This window comes from Echeneis naucrates, chromosome 24 (genome assembly GCF_900963305.1).
Source record: "Echeneis naucrates chromosome 24, fEcheNa1.1, whole genome shotgun sequence".
Classification (NCBI taxonomy): Eukaryota; Metazoa; Chordata; class Actinopteri; order Carangiformes; family Echeneidae; genus Echeneis; species Echeneis naucrates.
The window spans coordinates 4751659-4770868 of record NC_042534.1 but is presented as its reverse complement, the minus strand read 5'-3'; the positions used below and the strand labels follow the sequence as shown (position 1 = coordinate 4770868).

The window sequence follows — 19210 nt, the reverse complement described above, 5'->3', positions numbered from 1 at the left end:
TTTTGAAAAGAGGACCGTTTCTTGGTTTTAGGGAAATGTAGTTATTCCAGCTCCCTAAATAATGGACGCCACTGAGGATAAAAACTACAAGTACCACCTTGATTTCGTTCTCTTGCGCATGCGCACAACCCATGAGTTAGAAGGGCTAAACGACAGGATTAGTCGTTGTAAGCGCAGAAGAGTTTTTTGGAGAAATCTGCTGTCATCTGATTTTATAAAACGTTTGACTGATCTTTTCTAGTCCGGCTCTGTTCCGCGTCTGTCCGGTAACACAACTGCAGCGACATTTAACGGCACAATACGACGGCGGACGACAAAAACTTGCGTGTTTGCCCAACATCCCGGAATTAGCTACTGCGGCTCGTACTAGCTTAGCTAGCATCAGCGGCACAGACCGTCCTCAGACAACCGCGAGCTTCAGGTGTCGTTTTCAGATTTTTGCTTTGGATTTTACACACTTTTCGGTGTGATGGCTTGCGGGGCGACACTGAAAAGGACCCTGGACTTCGATCCGCTCATGAACCCGGCTTCTCCTAAGCGGAGGCGGTGCGCAGCGGTCATGTCCCCGGTGTCTTCGCCGCAGAAGTACCTCCGTATGGAGCCGTCTCCTTTCGGCGAAGTGTCGTCCAGACTGACCACAGGTGAGAATTTAAAGCCCCCCCAACTCAACAAGTGTGTTTAAAGCCCGATGTGGCACATTTAAGTCCGTACATTCATCTGTAATGTAGCATTAGCATCCCCCCCGGTATGTGTCATGTGGTTCGGACTAAAGTGTCGGTTTAAATCAGTTTTCTTTGTTGTAAATCAGATATTACACACAATTAATATTTAATGCTGTAGCGGTGTATGTGTAGATTAAAAGTATGTTTGTTGGTGAATGGTGGCTGAGGGAAGTAACGTTGGAACCACAGGAAGCACTTGTGTATGTTTTCTTATTGTATCGTGAGTGGATGGAGACTGAATAAGTTTCTGCTCAAAGGGAGCTTCATCTTGTTGAATACTGTACATAAAGTAATAGATGATATATTAGCAAGACAACAGATTTTGGTGAATATATATAACACACACACAAGATCGATAATCCAGCCATTGTTTGTGTTTGTGTTTGTGTCAGAGCAAATCCTGCACAACATTAAACAAGAGTACAAGCGGCTGCAGAAACGGCGACACCTGGACAGCACTTTACAGCAAGCAGAGGGCTGCTGTCCTCTGGACCTGCAGAATATCCACAGTGGATTTGCCTCTCCAGGTATCTTAGTGAAGTTTTTGTCTTTTTCTTTCATTTCCATCAATGTCCTATGTGGGTTTGTTACCTGAAGGCTGATCTAAACTGCTGGTGATTATAAACCAGAGCAGTGGTTTGTGATCGTGACCCTTTCAAATGTAGTTTGAGTAGCAAACATTTCACCTACCTACCTCACTAAATTATAAATAATTGGGAAGTTACTGATGGGGGTGGTGTGGACACTACAAGTAAATCTTGGCATGTTTACAAATCAAACTGATGCGGAGTAGCAATTGTTTCAGCACTTATGTCCCAGTTTGCCATTTTCCAAAAACCACAGAGGAAAAACAGTAGACATGGGTTATTCTTTCACTTTCTTTTATTGAGAATTTTTTTTTAGGGTAATAAAGCCAGCTTTGTGAAAAGTGGAAGGGACTAGCGAGGTGTGCTAATATATGGTGTTGCAGGGAATTTTCAGGGAGTTTTATATACTGTGTAATTTTTTGACAGGCAGATTTGTAATTGAAATAATGAATCTGCCTTATTTTCAGAGTGCAACATCTGCTTTTCCAATTTTCACCTGAAATGTCGCATCTCAGGTGCATGAAAAAAAATAAGCTGGCTCATTTAAAATACACATCCCTGTCCTTAGTTTTCATATATCTTGATGGCAGTAGAGGGCTATCTATGTCTGTTTTGAGATTGTGTATGATGTTCTGTATATGTGCATTGTAAAGTGAGATATTGGTTCTCTTCACAGGTACGTCATTGGGTGTTTCATCTCCCACCAGGAAAGAGCAGCCTCTATTTTCCCTCAAACAGGTTGGCATGATCTGTGAAAGACTACTGAAAGAACGGGAGGACAAAATCCGTGAAGAGTATGATGAGATACTGACAACAAAGCTGGCTGGTACAAATTTATTGTATTTATATATTTAAAAGTGTAATACAGATATACAAATATTTGTAGTGCGTAATCCACATGGAGCCTTAATCCTTTTTCTTCCAATAGAGCAGTACGACGCGTTTGTCAAGTTCACACATGACCAACTTATGCGGCGGTTTGGAGAACAGCCTGCCAGCTGTAAGTGTATTATTGTTAAAGATTTGTGGAGTTTTGAGTGTTGGCTTGACTTTTCTTTAGTATGGTCTTAGAATTTAGTGTTTCCATTCCATTTGACAACACAAAACTATGGTTTTAAATCAATAGTAATAGGATTTAACAGAGTTTCATTTCCAGATGTATATTAAAGTCTACAAATCTGGACCAGCAGTCAGCCAGCACACGCTCCTGCACAAGTCACATCAACAAGTTGCTAAATGCCATGTGGTGATATCAAATCTTTGACAGCATTGTATTCATTCCTTGTTCTCCTTTCCAGATGTTTCCTGAGTGTCAACCTTGGAGTTTGGGAAATAACATTTGCTGCAAGATACTCCACAGACTGAGTGGGTCTAGTTGGACTTTACTAGCTGTGCTGTATCGCCTCTATGTGGACTTACTGCCTCAGGCATCAGTTAGTGGCATCCACGTTTGCTGTGTCTACCAGAATTAGGAGGGCTTCCTGCTGTCAACATGTCTGAGGACATTCTGCGACTCTACCGGTGGCCTCTTAATTGCCGTGTTAATATTTATTTTTTCATTTGTTCCAACGCCTTCATAAAAGGCTGACTGCCACCACACACTTGGCCTTCTTATTTTGTTTTATTTTCAAGAGGGGATGTTCAGCTTCTCTTCATGTATGCTTTGACAAAGGGATCGGACTTTGAGGAGTTGGCATACTGAGGCCTCCTTCAAACTGGACTCCAGAAAGAGATGTCTTGTTTTTTGCCTTTTTAGACTGTTTTAAACTGTATTGGTGATGACTGCTATTACATTTGTATACACTGTACTGTTTTACTTTTTGCTTAACTTTTGTTTATTGTACCTAAATCTTTTGTTAATTTGCTGTAGGTATGAAGGGTCTTTGATTCAAAAGAAGTGAACGAATAAAGCATTTAAGCAATGTGTTTTTATATTTTGAAACATTTTCGGCCACCACAGATCTGTCATCTGAAGGTATTGTATATTGAAAACAAGTAATTTACAGCTCTGAGGATCTGCTTCAGTTTTGTTGATCAATGAAGAATTCCCATTTTAAATAATTTGATCACTCAATATGTCAAATTGTCGATCTGCTATTCTTTGGGATTGCTCTGTTTATTTTTAATGACAATGTGACTGATTTCTTCAAACTAAACACCAAAATAAAGAAATTTCTGCGGCCTTTACAGCAGCATGTTCCCAACACGACTTTAATAAGCTCTCAGCTGGGAATTTAGGAAAAATGAACCAAATTCGTGAGAACTTTAGTCCATCAAACGCGAGACATGAGCCGGTGGCCTCCATCTTTGTTTTTTCACGCCTGCGTTACCATGGAAACGCCGGCAGCACCAGGCGAGTTTAGCAAACGAACCCACCGTAGTCGATGACGTCGCATGTGAGAGACGTCTTGTGATTGGACAAGCTGACCGGAAGCGCACGCGGAGCGGCCATGGCGTCGTGCAGGGTGAAGTTAGCATCGTATCGTGTCTAGACTTTCAGAAAACATGGCGTGTTTCTTCAGGAGAGCAATTGCAGAAAAGGTGACGAAGCTGGCGGTGTTGAGAAGAAAACGAAGCCGTGCTAATGCTAACATGCTAAGTCTAAGCTGTACGTGTGTTTGTTCTGCAGCTCGGTCGGACCCTGCACGAATCTGAGGACGTCTTCATGCCAGCTCTGTCAGCAGTCCCAGTTTTTAGGAAACAGTTAAGTGTGTTTATGATGCTCACAGTAGATCTGTTGCTCCTCTGGGGTTTGCATTAACACCAGTTCATCTCCCCCTTCAGGGAGACAGCTGACTTCAAGCTGCCCATCAGCACTCTGAGAACCAGACGGATTTTACCATCTGACGGAGACATCCAGCTGCAGACCGACAGGTTAGCCAGCCAGGTGAGGTTTGAGAAGTGCGACACAGTTTCTGTCAACAGCTTTAGCTGTCGTTTCAGCTTCATCAACACAATTCAAAGTCCATGTGGGAGATCTTCAGTCACTGGTCTAAAAAAGATATTTGGTAACAAACACCTTTGAGGTGAAGGCCCAGAGATTCATCTTCAGGTCACAGAGGAGGCTGGAGCCAATCCCAGCTCTCTCCAGGGGAGGGCGGTATACAGCAGTCCATCACAGGGCCAACACACAGACACACACAGACCAACAAACACTCACACCAGAGTCACCGGTTAACCCAAACATGATGTCTTTGGTCGGTGGGAGGAAGCCCACACAGACGCAGGGAGAACATGTGAACTCTGTACAGAAAGGCCGGGAACCAAACCAGTGACCAGCACTAATCATTAATGTCTGTGAGTTTTAAACTGCAGTCATGAAGGAGTGTTTGTGTTATGTTGTATTCTCCAAAGAGGTTGAGCTAACTTCATCAAATTATTTATTTTTGACAGAGCTAAAAGCGTAAAAGCTTCAAACTGGACAAGCTAGAGAAAGTTTGATATTTATGCTAAATTATCTTGAGAATAACACAAATTAGCACATGTGAACTGAGCATTCATGTTGCTGGCTCAAAAACAACTGATGCTGCTAATTGTTCATTATTTTGTATTTTTCAGTTAAAGCCAGACAGTGTGGTGGAAGCCATATCTGCTCTTCCGGGTGTGATCACCTTTACTGTTAACCGCAAGCTTCTTGTGCAGGTTTGTGAGTCTGAACTCCCACAGTGATTTAAGAGTGCTCCAGCTGTTGTCACAACTTTTCTGCCTTGATGGTTGTAGAAAATGTTGGAGCCAACTGGAAGGCAGGAAGAGGAGTTTGGGTTGAATAGTAAACTCTTTGATACCCTCAACAGAGGAACATCATTAGTAGAATTCAGGTTTGGTTTTTTTTTTTTTTCTTCAACACTTCATGCATCATACCTGTTCAGATATTTGAAGTGTTTCTATGTTGCAGCTCTCCAAATATTGCAAAGAAATTCCATGCTGGACATTTACGGTCAACATTTATTGGTGAGTCTGCTTCAGCACTGTGTAACTTTTATAGTTCTTGGTTTTAGGAAATACATAATATATATCTGTGTGTGTGTGTGTGTGTGTACGTTTATATATGTTTAATATAAATTTTCATTTTTTCATTGATAAGATAAACTCCATTTCCAGGTAACTTTATTGCTAACCTGAAGCACTCCCTTGGAAACAGAGTCATTCGAATGAACTACCTCGGAGACTGGGGAATGCAGTTTGGTGAGTAAAAAGTGTGCACAAAATCTCCATGAAAAAGAGAGAAAGGGGTAAAGGGACCCTGCCCAGAGGAGGCCCAGATGGGGGCATCGAGCTTGAGTGGTCGATGTTCAAATCCTCCAGTGCCAAAGCTGCAGCTGAGAGCTGTGGCCTCAAGGGGCAGCAACCTTTGGACACTGTGGTGAAGGTGAAGGTGGATTTTCATGGACAGGATTTCGAGGCGTAGTCATGGAAGAGAGAGGCTGCCGTTCGGGGGGGGCTCAGGATCGTATCACTGCTTTTTGTGGACGACGCAGTGCTGCTGGCACCATCAGTCTGTGACCTTCAGCTCTCATTGGACAGGTTCCCAGCTGAGTGTGAAGTGAAAGCGAAGCTCTCGTGCTTCAGGTTAATCTTTGTTCCTACCCTCACCTGTGTTCATGAGACCACAGGCCGAAAGGAGCGCCCTCAGAAGGGTGGCTGGCTTCTGCCTTAGAGGAGCTCAGAGTCGAGCCATTGGAGCAGGCATCTGGTGAAGGTGCCTCCTGGGCGCCTCCCTTTGGAGGTGTTCCAGGCACATCCAGCTGGGAGGAGGCCCCGGGGCCCCTGGGAACGCCTCAGGTTCCCCCAGATAGAGCTGGTTGATGTGGCTATGGAAAGAGAAGTTGAGCGCTTTCTGCAGATGAAGACAGATGAATGGATGAATAGTGTGCACAATGTTTCATATGTTATTTATTTATTTATTTTTTCCTAGTGTCTATTGTCCCTGCAGCCAGTTCTTCGTCTTTCTTTGAATTTCAGGTTTACTTGGAGCAGGCTTTGGCAAGTTTGGATGTCAGCAGAAGCTAAAACAGAATCCTTTACAACATTTGTTTGAGGTCAGTTTGTGTGCTTGTATGAAGAAAAATATGACATAACTATCCCCGTTATCAGTTTTCCCTCCAGGCTGTATATTCATATTATTGTTTTGCAGGTGTATGTTGAAGTGAACAAGGAAGCAGAGCACAATGAGGAAATGAAGCTGGCTGCAAAAGACTTCTTTAAACAGCTGGAGCAACACGAGAGCGAAGCTGTGTCTTTATGGCAGCAGTTCAGAGAGATCACAGTGCACGAATATGAGCACATTTACAAGGTACAAACAACCTCACAGCAAAAAAAACCAAAACAGACATCAAGGTCAACAGTTAACTCCTTAAAATACAAACTTTATGCTGGAAATGAACGTAACTTTAGAATATTATCACTTCACAAACTGAAATCTGATCTTTCCAGCGGTTAGGGGTCCACTTTGATATTTACTCCGGGGAGTCTCAACACCAAGATCAAGCCCAGAAAGTGGTGCAGCAGCTGCAGACCCAAGGCCTGTTGAAAACCTCTGAGTATGTGACAGCAGGTGATCTTTCTGTTCAGACACCAACCAAACGTGTGAATAGAGCAGCACAAAGTTTACAGCTTTCCTGCCAAAGCATCAATAATACTGCATACATGTAAATTTTCTGTTAAAATCAATGTGTGACATGAATAGAAAGTTGAAAAGATCTGAATCTGAACCTTGATGGACTGGATCTCATTGAAGCTGTGATGTTAACAGGAAGGGGACCGGTGTGGTGGATCTTTCCCCTGATGGAGACATGAGCAGCTTCTGTACGGTGCTTCGCAGCGACGGCACGACTCTCTACATCACCAGGTCGGCACCGCTAGTAGCACTGATTACCATCAAGAACAGACAAAAAAAAAGGAGCTCTGTATCTTTAAACTCTGTTGTTGTTGGGAGTGGCTTTGTTAATGTTCCATTTTGTATTTTCTCCTTTAGAGATATTGCTGCAGCCATTGACCGAAAACGAAAGTACCACTTTGATGAGATGATTTATGTGGTAAGAACTCTGAAAACCCTCCATGTTTACACCGACAAGGCAAATAAAAGTACAAAACACATCCCAGCACAACAAAAACAAGGCATCTGTTAATGCAGGGAGGAGTTGAGTCAGCAGTTTAGCTCTTTTTCTGCTCGCAGGCCCCATTCTGAGAGTAACGGCTCTCTTTGTCTTATTTCAATGTGAAAATGCGACATTTACATTTAAATCTCACTTTGTTCATTTTTAGAAAGTGTATTCTGTTCGTTGGACATAACGGATTGAATAATCACGATCCAACTGAGAGAATAATAGATGATAAAAGCAAATGTTTGTGTCCCACTCATTTGTTTTAATGGTGTTTTGGCTTTTTGGTGGTTTAAATTGGCTGCAAATGTTTTTGAATGTTTTTCAGATAGGACTTTAAATTCTTTTAAAAATATGATGCAACTTTTTTAGCTTTTTAAACTACCCCTACATTATCTCCTTCTCTTAAATCTGTCATTAAGTAAATCCAGGGCAGGAAAGGTACACCCTCATTACGCAAACATGTGAATGCTTATTCTGAAACATTAAACAATGTGCCTTTTACCTACTTTGTTTTCATTTTATTTTGAAGACAGACAAAAGTCAAGCAAACCACTTTGACCAGTTGTTCCAGATTCTGCTGTCAATGGATCATGCATGGGCTGACAGGTAGCAGGAATATCAACACGTATTAAAAAAAAAAAAAAAACTCCACACCATTTATTAGCATTACAAAAACAACAGTGAATGACGTAATGTAATGTGTGGGATGTAACTTGTGCTCGCAGGTGTCGGCATGTGCCCTTTGGCCTGGTGCAGGGCATGAAGACACGGACGGGTGAGGTCGTGTTTCTGGAGGACGTGCTGGATGAAGCTCGAACGAGGATGTTAAACAACATGAGCCAGTCAAAAAGTAAAGTCGGCCACTCAATTCTTTGCTCCAGAATTTATTATAATAGAATATAAAATTTAAATATTTGACCTTTATATTTCTTTAAAATGTGAAATGTGTGGTGCAGGCCTAATGAATCTGTATTTGTGCATTAACGCTTTTTCTGCAGCCACAAAGGAAATGGACGACCCTGAAGACACAGCAGAGAAAGTGGGAATCAGTGCGCTGATAGTCCAGGTGGGTGATCACAGCTAAACAGAACATTTACCTCAGCCTAACATCTCACTGTTTTATGATCAGTCCATTTATTTTTGCTGTCTCTGATTTTTGTTGCAGGACTTTAAAGGTCCTCTGCAGTCAGACTATAAGTTTGACTGGGACAGGATTCTACAGACTCAGGGAGACACCGGCGTCTTCCTCCAGTACACACATGCTCGACTTAGCAGGTCTGGATCTTTTATCTGTGACGAAACATGGCAGGATTTGTTGTTCTGTTTACATTTTTTGTTAGTTTGATGTATTTTAGCAAATTCCATTTTTATTTTTCAGATTGAAGCCGTTCGGCTTCCTTCAGTGTCAGTTTGTTTGTAATAGAATTAAGTTTGTTTTGATCTTGCAGAAATGTAAAACATTTAAACAAATAGCAGGTAATCAGATGTCTTGCTCTTGTCCTGACAAGACGTGATTTGAACTCTTTCTACAGTTTAATGCGGAGAAATGAGGCCGTGGACGGAGCTGCAGTCGAGCCAGCTCTTCTACTCGAACAGACCGGTATCACCATCCTGCAGCATCTCCTTCGGTAAGCAAACTGAAATCATCTCAATTCCTCCACACGCTCGCAAATATGAGAAGAAAACTGGCCCAGTCTGCCAACGTTGTGCTTACATCTTATCCAACAAAGCACTTTGTCTCTGCTCTATTTGTTTGCAGCTATGACGAGGTGCTGTACCAGTCGGCTCAGGATCTGCAGCCAAAACACTTGGTCAACTTTCTGCTGAAGTTGAGGTGAGGAGCAGGATGCTACTCTTCAGGGATGATCACTGACTGCTCTGCACATTCACATTATTTCCTCTGTTCCAGCCACCTGATCGCCTCAGCACACAGAGAGCTGCCGGTGAAAGGAAGCGCTCCGGGTGTAGCACAGGTAAAAAAAAAAACACACTGACATGCAGACATCGCACCAGTTCTTGCTGGTGATATTTGTGTTCACAGGTCATAGTTCACCACATTTTAACAGTATGAGGTTATAGAACTGTTAGTGTCTAACTTGAAAATGGGAAAACATGAAAATTGAATGTGTTTAGAATTTTTTTGGGATAATAATTCTTATTTATTAAACATCAACAGGCAAGGTTACGGCTGTTCAGCAGAGCTCACTCAGTCCTGGCCAACGGGATGAGGATCCTCGGCATCACTCCAGTTGATAGAATGTGAGCGTTTGTTTATTATTTCACTGTTATTCAGCAGTGAAATAATAAACAGAGCTCCTCTTTGAGGAGGAAGTTTGTTGAGTGATTGCTGAAAGCATCAGAAGGATTCTGTGTATTCTGAAACCAAATTCAGAACCTGTCCTTTGTAACACATTTACATTCAAGTTGATCAATGCTTTAACATTATTTTAAAGGAGAACACAGAGCTGATTTAAAAACAAAAACAAGACACTTAAAATTTCAAAGAATTATGTGCAGTATTTTGACTCACTTTCAGATATGCTCTGCTGCGATTTGAGCACCTTCAGTCAGCGCTGTGTGAAGTGGACATCAGATTCTCACAGTTTAAAATAGAGTACTTCCCAATTGAACCCAAAAATACAAAAACAAAACAAACCTGTAATAAAAAAATTGACGGTACTATCACCAGGAAACAGAACTGAAGCTCCCGAATCCTTCCAGAGCTGGAGCTCTTTAATGTCCACTGTGAAGGTGGTCCCAGCAGCCGGCTCACACAGTGATCAGTTTCTGTTTCAGTTCCTTGTCTGTGTCTGGCTGACTCACTTTGGATGTGTCCTGCTTTGGAAGGCCATAAAGGTAGATGGACATGCACACCAGGAGGGCTCCAGTGGCAAATGTGAATGCTACAGAGGAGAAAAGCAAAATGGGGGGGGGAGAGGAGTTTGTGAAACGGTTTGTAAATAAATTAATATATTAACTTGTTTCTTATTTTCTAGAAAACCATCCATCAATTTGAGAGTTTAATGGTTCGCCTGCAGTCTTCAGCCTTTTCTATATATGAAGGATATTTCCAGGGTCGTCATTTGATATTCAGAGTCGTGGCAGTAAATCTGAGCTGCTCTTTCACATCACACACTGGGGTTTTCTTCAAGAACATTATGAACAGATTAGATGTCCTTTCCTGTATTCTGGTGCCTTTAACAGCTTTTTAAGACTTTAATTTGACTCGACTGTGAGAAAAATAATGGGTACATTTTGGAATTACATGCAGAGGAAGTGTTTGGCCCCTGGGCCCATATTTGAAGATATTAAAAAGCTTAAATGAAAGAAACTGACTTGGTGAAGGAGCACTGATACTTCATAATTACACTTCTACCGCTGCTTTGAACCGTCACTTTGTTTTGACAAAGTTTGAGACCTTAATTCAGCTACCTGGCAACTGTGTATCTGCAACTACAAACATGGGCTGGAGGGGGGGTCCAAACTAAAAAAAACATATTCATTTGGTGTGATGGTAACTACACTCATGGTTCTATGTGTGATTATAAGAAGTTGACTTACTAATCTGTAGTCCAAACAAAATGACAGATGCCACAGTTGAGATGACGATGGCGGCTGCAGCAGAGAAACCCTTCATGATGTTGTCTGTGTACTTCACCACCACTGATGTGTAGAGACCTCCCACACTGGCCAGGACTGGCAGCAGAACGAGAACAACGCCAGTTTAAAACACTGTCAAACAGGCATCAAATATGAAACGAAATAAATTTGACCAAAGGGTTTGTTGTACTTACATACTACGAAGCATACCCAGGGTGTATAGCCAAAGAGGAAGCCTTTTTCCAGAACTTTTTCACCGTCGGTCATGTAAACACCGATCAGTGTGACCAAAATACCAGACAGGTACATCTGTATGTTCCTCACCCACAGAGACGTGTCTGAGCTCTTCAGAACCTTTTCAAAGTACACACCTTAAAACAGAAAAACAAAACTGTTGGCTGCAAATAAATATTCATGTTAAATAACATCAGCCACATTTTTATTCTATAAAAATCGATATATGTTCCAGCAGAAAATGGGTCAAAAACAGAGATCTGGTTTTTAAACACATTATTTACAGTATCTGTCACTGGGTGATGCTCATTACAGGCTGTAGCCTTCTTCACTGAAGCTGAGCAAAAAGCAGAACACGACATCACCACAGCAGCCAGTGCTCACTCCCAGGCTCCACTCACAATAAAAATGTGGCTGAACGAGTTTCCAAAAGTCAAAATAAATCAGAGAGCTCATTCAGTGGTGTGGAAACAGTTCAACTGTCAAAGATCAGTTAAACTTCAGGTTTCTGTCTGCTCATAAATGTGCCGGAGGGAAACTGACCAGCAGCGGGAACACGTCAATCTGTCCACCTCCACAGAGTAATCTAAGAGCCTGCTCAGGCTCAGGGATGTATAAAAACACGTGTCTCTTCCCCACAGCTAAACACAGAGTGGGTAGTATTATGGGGTGGGGGCCATTTCAGCCTCAGGAACAGGTGATGTAGTGAAAAATGATAGCATAATCAAAAAAGGATACCACAACATTCTGGTGAGGCATGTCGTAGCATCTGGGAGTCATCTTATTGGATTTATTTTCCGAGAGGACAATGACCCCAAACATTGGACTGACCCCCTCGAAGTCCAGACCTCAACCCCATCAAGCAAATTTGGAGCGAGTTGAATAATAAAACTGGACAGATCTCTTCCACATTCAATAAAATTAGCACTGAAGTTCTCAGGAAATACACTAAAACTATGGCGGAGAGATGTGCTGCTGTAACTGCTGCAAGAGGTGGATGTACTAAATATCACAGTTAAACTTCATCTGATATTTGTTGTGCTCAGAACAACCAGCTGCATGTTTAATGAATAATATGAAATTAATTCATGTTTTGGAGGCAAAAAAAAAAAAAAAAAAAGGGTCAATATTTTCAGGTCTCCCGGTTCTAATCGTTTTGGACACCACTGAATAGAGCAACTCGATTTTCAGACGTTTGTAGCTACAGACATCCATTTTGGGGATTTCTGGTAGTTTTATGTGAACAATGTCTGATATCAGAATTTGAGCATATTGCCCAAAATTTTGAAATCTATTGTGATATAAATTTCCATCCAGCCTGAATATCAGATGAAGAGAAAAAGGACAACCTTACCTGCAAATCCAGAGCAAAGAACAGCAATGGCGATGGCAATAAAGCCAAGAAAAGGATTTTGCTCAATCTGGAAAAAAAAGAAAAGACATGAGCACCAGACGGATGGTGAATATCACCACACACAAACATTCAAGTGTTAAAATTTATCACACCACCTACCTGGACTTTAGTGACCTCTGCTGGCTTCCATTGTACGAGTGTGACGCCCCCACAAAGCATGAAAACAGAAAACCACTGCAGACGGCTGAGTGAGCGGCTCAGCATGAGGACCGTACACAAGGCTGTGCATGGGATCTTCAGCTGATAGGTGACCTACACAGGAAAAAAAGTACAAAAATAATCAGGCAATAGTAAACTGTGGTTTTCGGTCTTGACTATTAAAATATTTATCAGGATAAAATATTAATATTATTGGACAACTGAGTGAAAATCCACAATAATAATCTGTATGTGATGGACATGTTTTGCTGTTTTGCCTGGGTACAGATATATACACTGCACTGGATGCAGCTTTTTCAGTAAATTAAAAAAAAAAAAAAGCTGTGGATTTTCTGTTTTCCTGTCATCAGTCAAAATATTTTTTTAAACACATCTGAAAACTATAATTAGCAATGTATTTGATAAAAACATTCTTTAACCTCCTGATGCCTTAATTTATATACAATTGTATTAAAAAGAAAAAACGAATGAAGAAGATATCTCAGCTGCATCCTGAATGAGTTCATGACAGGTTTAGTATTGTTGCAAAGATTGTTTATAATAGTCTTCATTTACACTGGGTGGAGCACAAATACAGCAAGAGAACCTGATAAACTGCTGCATCGAGGTTACTCAAGGCAACGAAGGCCATGTTATTCTGGACAGCGTAGACTACAGAGGGAACGCTCAGCTTCAGCAGCTCTTTGGGGCTGCAGAACACATGTTCCACAATGACGTTCTTCAGTCTGCTGGGACTTCCTGTCTCTCTGGGAGAGAGGACATACACACAACAGATGAAGGGTTAATGCTTCAGCAGCCATTAAAACAGATATCGACTTTGGTTAAGCAAACTGGTGAATTATTCTTCGATTTCCATGAGAAATTCACATTTTTGAGCAGACATAGTAGCTCAAACAAATTACAGAGTACCTGGAACTGTTTGTTCCCAAACATAAAACTTGGAAACTGAAAAATGAGTCAACCTATTTATTCTATTTACTAATCTAATTTATCTTTCATTCAATCTTGTCTCCGTTTTTAACCTATTTAACATTTTGCTGTATAATTGTTTTTTGTTTGCTGGGAAATTTCCCCACTGTGGGACAAATAAGTAAATAAATGTTCCCTAATTTTTACGTGAATCATTGAATCATTCTTTATTTATACAGCCTCTCTATGAGAAGAAAACCTGCGGCAGATTAATTGTCAGATCATTTGCTGCTCCAGGTTTCTTGCCTGCTGTGACAATAAACTTGTTGGTTTGAAACTAAGCAGGTGAATCAAAGAACCCCATTAAAACCTGTCTTACTTGGCCAGCATCCCCAGACTCAGGACTAACTTAATGATCTCCGTGATGCAGACTGCGGTGGTGGAGAAGTACAGGTCCCCGGTGGGGATGGTCCTTGTGTACCGGAGCGCCACCGTGTATGTGGCCGCCACCAGAGTCATCACCGTCAGGCAGTACAGCTTGAAGACAACGCTCACGTTTTCTGCGGAGACACGACAGCCGAGGCCCCTTTAGTTTATCAGTACAGGGCCACATTATCAGACATTTATCGGCCGCCACCGTCGGTGTTATCTCCGGCTTGGTCCGGAGCTTTTCACCGACACCTAACTGGAAGATGTAGCCGAGCTCGGCCAGCTAGCGTTAGCTCATCGTGCTAGCTTGCGGCCACCGGTCGAACTCACCGCCGGCCATCGTTGTCCGTGTCCGTCCGAGAGGCAGAGAAGTCGGCTGTCCGCGTCGGTCTATATGCCATCAAAGCCCGGCGGTGTAAAGCAGCAGCGGCCGATGTGTGTTAATGCCGAGCGATGAGTCAGGCTCGTCGGGGTTTCCTGTCCCGTCTCATGTGGCCTCCATTTCCCAGAATCCAACGGGAGACTCGGCAGCCTCGACGAGTGTGCTTGTTTTTAATACCTCCAAAAAAAACTAATAAATAAGTAAAAATAAAAATAAAAAGCCGTCGGGTTGTCACGTGTTCCAGCCGCCCAGTGTTTGCAGGTTTTACTCAAAGTATTTGTTTTAGGTAAAACACAAACAAACACAAAACTGAGTCCAAAACCAACAACCAACCTCCAGCTGCGCTGCGGGCGGTGTGGGAAAACTTCGTGTGACGTAAGCTGAAGGCCACGCCCCCCACGCGTACTCAAACTTTTACATAAAATTTAATTGTCTGAAGTTTTAAACGCTTAAAATAATCCAGCCACGGTACCGGATCAGTTTAATCAGTTAAAAAACACAAATACATTTCTCATGGCCTTCGTTTCAGCTCTTTTGTTTGTTTGTTTTTTTTACACTTTTATTTTTTCTAGTGGCTTTTCAGTGCGATTATTATTTTTTGTTTTTCCATATGTTGCTACACAATGAGAAAGGGTTGTTGTGTCACTGTATTTGAAAAAAAAAAGCAGAGCAATTCAGATGCAACAGGAAGAAGCTAATCCATCTTTTTGACTGAATCAGTGGTTGGCTGTGACTGGAATGATATTTTCATCACTAAAATCTAAATATCAACAGACATATGAAAAGCATATGAAAAGCCTCAATTTTTATATTGCTTGACTTCATTCATTTTGACAAAAAAAAAAAACAAAAAACAAAAACCATGTTCTAAGTTTTGCTTCTTTTATTCTGGTTCAGTTCATATTGAAGAAACTTAAACCAGTAAACATTTGAAGAAAAACAAAAATCTAGCACATCACACATAACCCTTGCTAGAAAAGGAATGTATTGCAGCATTTTGTAACATTAAATCCCACCCAACAATCTTCTCTTCAACACCAGCTTTCATCTGTGCTGCTATTGCGTATTTAAATCCTTGCATTATATCTGTCTGAACTTGCTGTAAAGTTAAACGAGGGCATCGTCTCCCTCTGACGGCGGCTGAAATCCCACCCCACCAGCACATTTTGTACAGCCTGTCAGGCAGATACGGAAAATTCAGGTGGTTCTAAATGGGTAAAGAAGCAATGGTATTTCCCTTCCTGGGATAAAAATGTTTAACACGTTTAACAGTTAACACGTCCACCACCTCGGGTTTAAATTTCCCACAAACAGCCAGCCTGTGATATTATTTAGGTGTAGCTCTACTCACAAATGGCACACTGTCTATGCATGTCCATGCACTGCTGCTGGAGCGTAAGCTGTAGTATACATGGAATGAGCATCGGAACTACTACAGAAGTGAACTCAGGAGTTCTCAGAAGGAACATGTTCAAAGCCTTCACTCTCCCTCACCAGCGCTCTCTCCAGGATAACGCGGCCCTCCTTGTAGCGCTGACTTTCTTCCGTGGCAAACTCATACATCCAGCCCAACTTGCTGTTGCAGTTCTTGCAGCTGACATCTCGTACCATGTGTCTTCCTGTCAGCATGACTCGGTCTTGGACCTCACTGTGTTGCAGATTCACAACCTAGAGGGTCAGACATCAGTCACCTCAACATTTCACTCTTCCTGTGTGGAACTCTTCGGTTTCATAAGCTATTGCCATCAAGGAAAGTCAGCAATGTGGAATATTTGGTGCTTGTTTGTAACCAGAAATGTTTTATTTGATATCCAATAATACTTTAATGGAATAAAATAGCAAAAGTAGCAAATATCTTTTATAATAATAATATCAAATGAATTGCTAAAATACTGTGGGTGTTTGTTTATTGTTCAGTGATGCTTGTTTCAGTAGTTTGACCACGGTGTCTTCAATAAAACTAACAAGTGCTACACAGCCATTAACCACGATTACTGGATTCATTCATGCCAAACGAGTGACCTTCAGATACCTTGTTGAACAAGAAAGCCCGGCCTGTGGCGCCAGTGAAGCGTGTGGAGATGAGTTCAGCTCGGTTAGTCAAGATGGTGTCACAGTTGGCACAGGAAAAGAGGCGAGTCCCACCGATGTGATCCAAGAAGATGCGTCCCATTTTGCTGATCAGGAGGAAAGGCAACCTAGACGGAAGGAAGAAGCCCTGTTAGACGAAATTTACACGTATAATTAAAGGCCAAAAAAAGTAATGGAAACAGGGCAGATGTTTTCTATTATTAAGGCTATAAATTTCAATCTAAATTACACTACAATGAGATTTTATCATTATGTTATAATATTTTAGAGAGTGAAATACAAGTTATTTAAAGGTTCAGATTTGCTAACGCCATAGCAGGCCGGTTATTTGTGATAAAATCTTCGGTTCCTATAATATTTCAGCTTTATGACATTAATCATAGAGTCCAGTTCACTGCCTTTTTCAAAACAGTATTTAAAAGACTGGTCATCTTAGGGTTGAGTCATGGTGACAATGTTATGGGCTGTCTTTTGAGTTTTTTTTTTTTTAGGTTTATATGCTGGATGACTCTGCATTATTCTTGACTCAGCTCCAAAATGAAGTGTTTGGGCTGAATCCAGTCATTTAGTCACACAGATGTCATAGATATATACAATTAACAGTCACTGAGTCATATGTTGTATTTAAGGATACTAGTGGAGTATTAAAATAATCGTTAGCTGCAGTCCTGTTGGTAACTATAACAGTGTGATGTTCAGTCTGTTCTTGGAAACCTGAAAATGAAATATTTGTTGGACTCATTTGAAAACAGCGTTGGGCCTTTTGTCAATAAAACGAAAAGACGCTTTAACTTCCTATAATGAAGCGGTGCAGCTGCAGGAAGTTATATTGAAGATAAAATCAATGTTAAAGCCGAAGTATTGTCAGAAACAATGAGAAGAGGAGAGCTGACGTCCGCAGGCCAGATGTCGGTCTCCGGCTGGGTTTCTCACCTAAACGTTAGCGGAAGTTGAAAGGCCTCAGCACAAAGGCCGGTATTTCTGTCCGGACTGTGTTTATTCTGGTTCCTCTTCTTTACTGTCTAAAATGAGTTCACCGAAGTCCCGTTTCCTCTGTTGATGATGATGATGTTGTTGTTGTTGTCAAACTCGGAGCAGATGATCCAGGACGAGCAGCAAAAGGCGACACTTCCGCTCTGGACTTTCAAAATAAGTTCACAATGACGAAAAACTGAGAAAGTTACACAAAATGTTTTGTAACACGGATTGTAGTCCGCATTAGACTCTATTGGAGGCATTAACTCCATTTTTATATCTTATTTTTAGTTCCTCTGAAGCACTTAGATTCAATAGTTGGAAAAGCCTGCTTTTATTTTGAAAGCCCAGGTCATGCCGTCCCTATATCAGCTGCAGCTCTGAATATTGACCACACAGAGGCAGCAGACACATTCAACATGTTACACACGGTGGATGAAGATCCTCAGGACTGTCTTCAGTGGTGCTTCTGTCCCCCCTCCTTTCTTTTTTAAAGAATTTGTATTTTAAAAAAAGAAAAAGAAAAAACTACCTCCCACCAAAGGCCTGCAGGTCCAGTAAACCAAAGCTGAGACACCATTCAGACGTGTGCCAGTTATCAATTATCACAAACCAATTTGATATTGATGAAGGCCACTGCTGGCCAGTGTATTACCCAGCTGTAAATATACAGTAGGTAAAGCCTTGGCCTCTTATCATCATGTGCTATAAATATTCTGTAATATTAAGATTAAACTGATGCTGTAAGATAACGTGATCTCCCTAAAAACTTATGGCTGACAAATAAATAAATAAAACTGACAGGTAACAGTAGAGTCATTGGTGAGTGAGATTCTGCTTCTTGATTTTGTCATGTGACTTCATTAGATTAAAAAAAAAAAAAAAAAACTCCAAAGCTTCATAAGTTATGTGACAGTTGGCCAAAGACATTAGCAGCTTCCTGAAATACCACACGGAGATCTGCCTCCTCCCAGATGACTGACTGTATCTGGTGCCAAAGAATGTTTGTATGCTCTGAGGAGCCAGAAAAGCAGCGATCAGGAACATCCATCTGGTGTTCCCATTGCTCCAGTTGGTGGGATCTATGGAGGCACTTTTTTATTATCCCCTCCAGCCCCTCCTTTGTTTCTTCATTAAACTCAACAGGGACTTCTTGTAGAAACTCTTCCTTCAACTAATTCTTTCTTCAGAGGAGTTCATGCTCATGTCAAAGCTGCCAGTTCACGGTACAATTTTCCACACGTGATACCAAAGGCCCTCAAAAATATCAACTATTTCTTCCTTTTCCAGCCAATAAAGCCTCTCAGGCCCAAATTTACTAAACTTCTAAGCATTTTACTTAAGAACACTCCAAAGTACCAACTTGGGAGTCAAAAAGTTTCCACTGGTTGTGAAAATTGAGACAAATTAGGCAGTTTAACTAAGTGTAACACTAACCTTGATTGATCATGTTTGTGAGTAGCCACTCAGAAACCCTCATCAGCAGTATTGTTCACTGTAATATACTCAATTAGAATGAAAGCAAATAAAGATTAAACAGCATTGAGGATCACATTCACAAGAACTGATTAAACTACTTATAATAAAAAATGATGTAGCATTCG

At 41.4% G+C, this 19210-nt stretch overlaps 4 protein-coding genes across 4 annotated transcripts; 2 read left to right on the top strand and 2 right to left on the bottom strand.

Moving 5' to 3' along the window:
* Nucleotides 1-143: 143 nt before the first annotated feature.
* Nucleotides 144-3486, top strand: akirin2 (akirin 2). The gene is made up of 5 exons (XM_029496169.1): nucleotides 144-641; nucleotides 1115-1249; nucleotides 1986-2135; nucleotides 2238-2309; nucleotides 2608-3486. Exons 1-5 carry the CDS (start codon nucleotides 470-472, stop codon nucleotides 2616-2618), a joined length of 540 nt encoding a protein of 179 aa, XP_029352029.1. The 5' UTR covers nucleotides 144-469; the 3' UTR covers nucleotides 2619-3486.
* A 252-nt stretch (nucleotides 3487-3738) lies between these two features.
* rars2 (arginyl-tRNA synthetase 2, mitochondrial) lies at nucleotides 3739-11001 on the top strand. Its single transcript, XM_029496312.1, has 20 exons — nucleotides 3739-3850; nucleotides 3939-4012; nucleotides 4094-4196; nucleotides 4868-4951; nucleotides 5030-5127; nucleotides 5205-5260; nucleotides 5411-5494; nucleotides 6272-6348; nucleotides 6444-6602; nucleotides 6743-6849; nucleotides 7062-7157; nucleotides 7284-7344; nucleotides 7943-8019; nucleotides 8139-8263; nucleotides 8412-8479; nucleotides 8579-8688; nucleotides 8946-9041; nucleotides 9173-9247; nucleotides 9323-9386; nucleotides 9590-11001. Exons 1-20 carry the CDS (start codon nucleotides 3815-3817, stop codon nucleotides 9674-9676), a joined length of 1737 nt encoding a protein of 578 aa, XP_029352172.1. The 5' UTR covers nucleotides 3739-3814; the 3' UTR covers nucleotides 9677-11001.
* On the bottom strand, nucleotides 8282-14884 carry slc35a1 (solute carrier family 35 member A1). Its single transcript, XM_029496313.1, has 8 exons — nucleotides 14489-14884; nucleotides 14109-14289; nucleotides 13407-13566; nucleotides 12761-12913; nucleotides 12602-12668; nucleotides 11208-11384; nucleotides 10975-11109; nucleotides 8282-10316 (listed from the first exon to the last, which is right to left on the bottom strand). The coding sequence occupies exons 1-8, from the start codon at nucleotides 14496-14498 to the stop codon at nucleotides 10183-10185; spliced, it is 1017 nt and encodes a 338-aa protein (XP_029352173.1). The 5' UTR covers nucleotides 14499-14884; the 3' UTR covers nucleotides 8282-10182.
* A 530-nt stretch (nucleotides 14885-15414) lies between these two features.
* Nucleotides 15415-17724, bottom strand: LOC115037979 (protein yippee-like 5). Its single transcript, XM_029496780.1, has 3 exons — nucleotides 17565-17724; nucleotides 16573-16738; nucleotides 15415-16208 (listed from the first exon to the last, which is right to left on the bottom strand). The coding sequence occupies exons 2-3, from the start codon at nucleotides 16711-16713 to the stop codon at nucleotides 15987-15989; spliced, it is 363 nt and encodes a 120-aa protein (XP_029352640.1). The 5' UTR covers nucleotides 16714-16738; nucleotides 17565-17724; the 3' UTR covers nucleotides 15415-15986.
* Between the last annotated feature and the right edge of the window lie 1486 nt (nucleotides 17725-19210).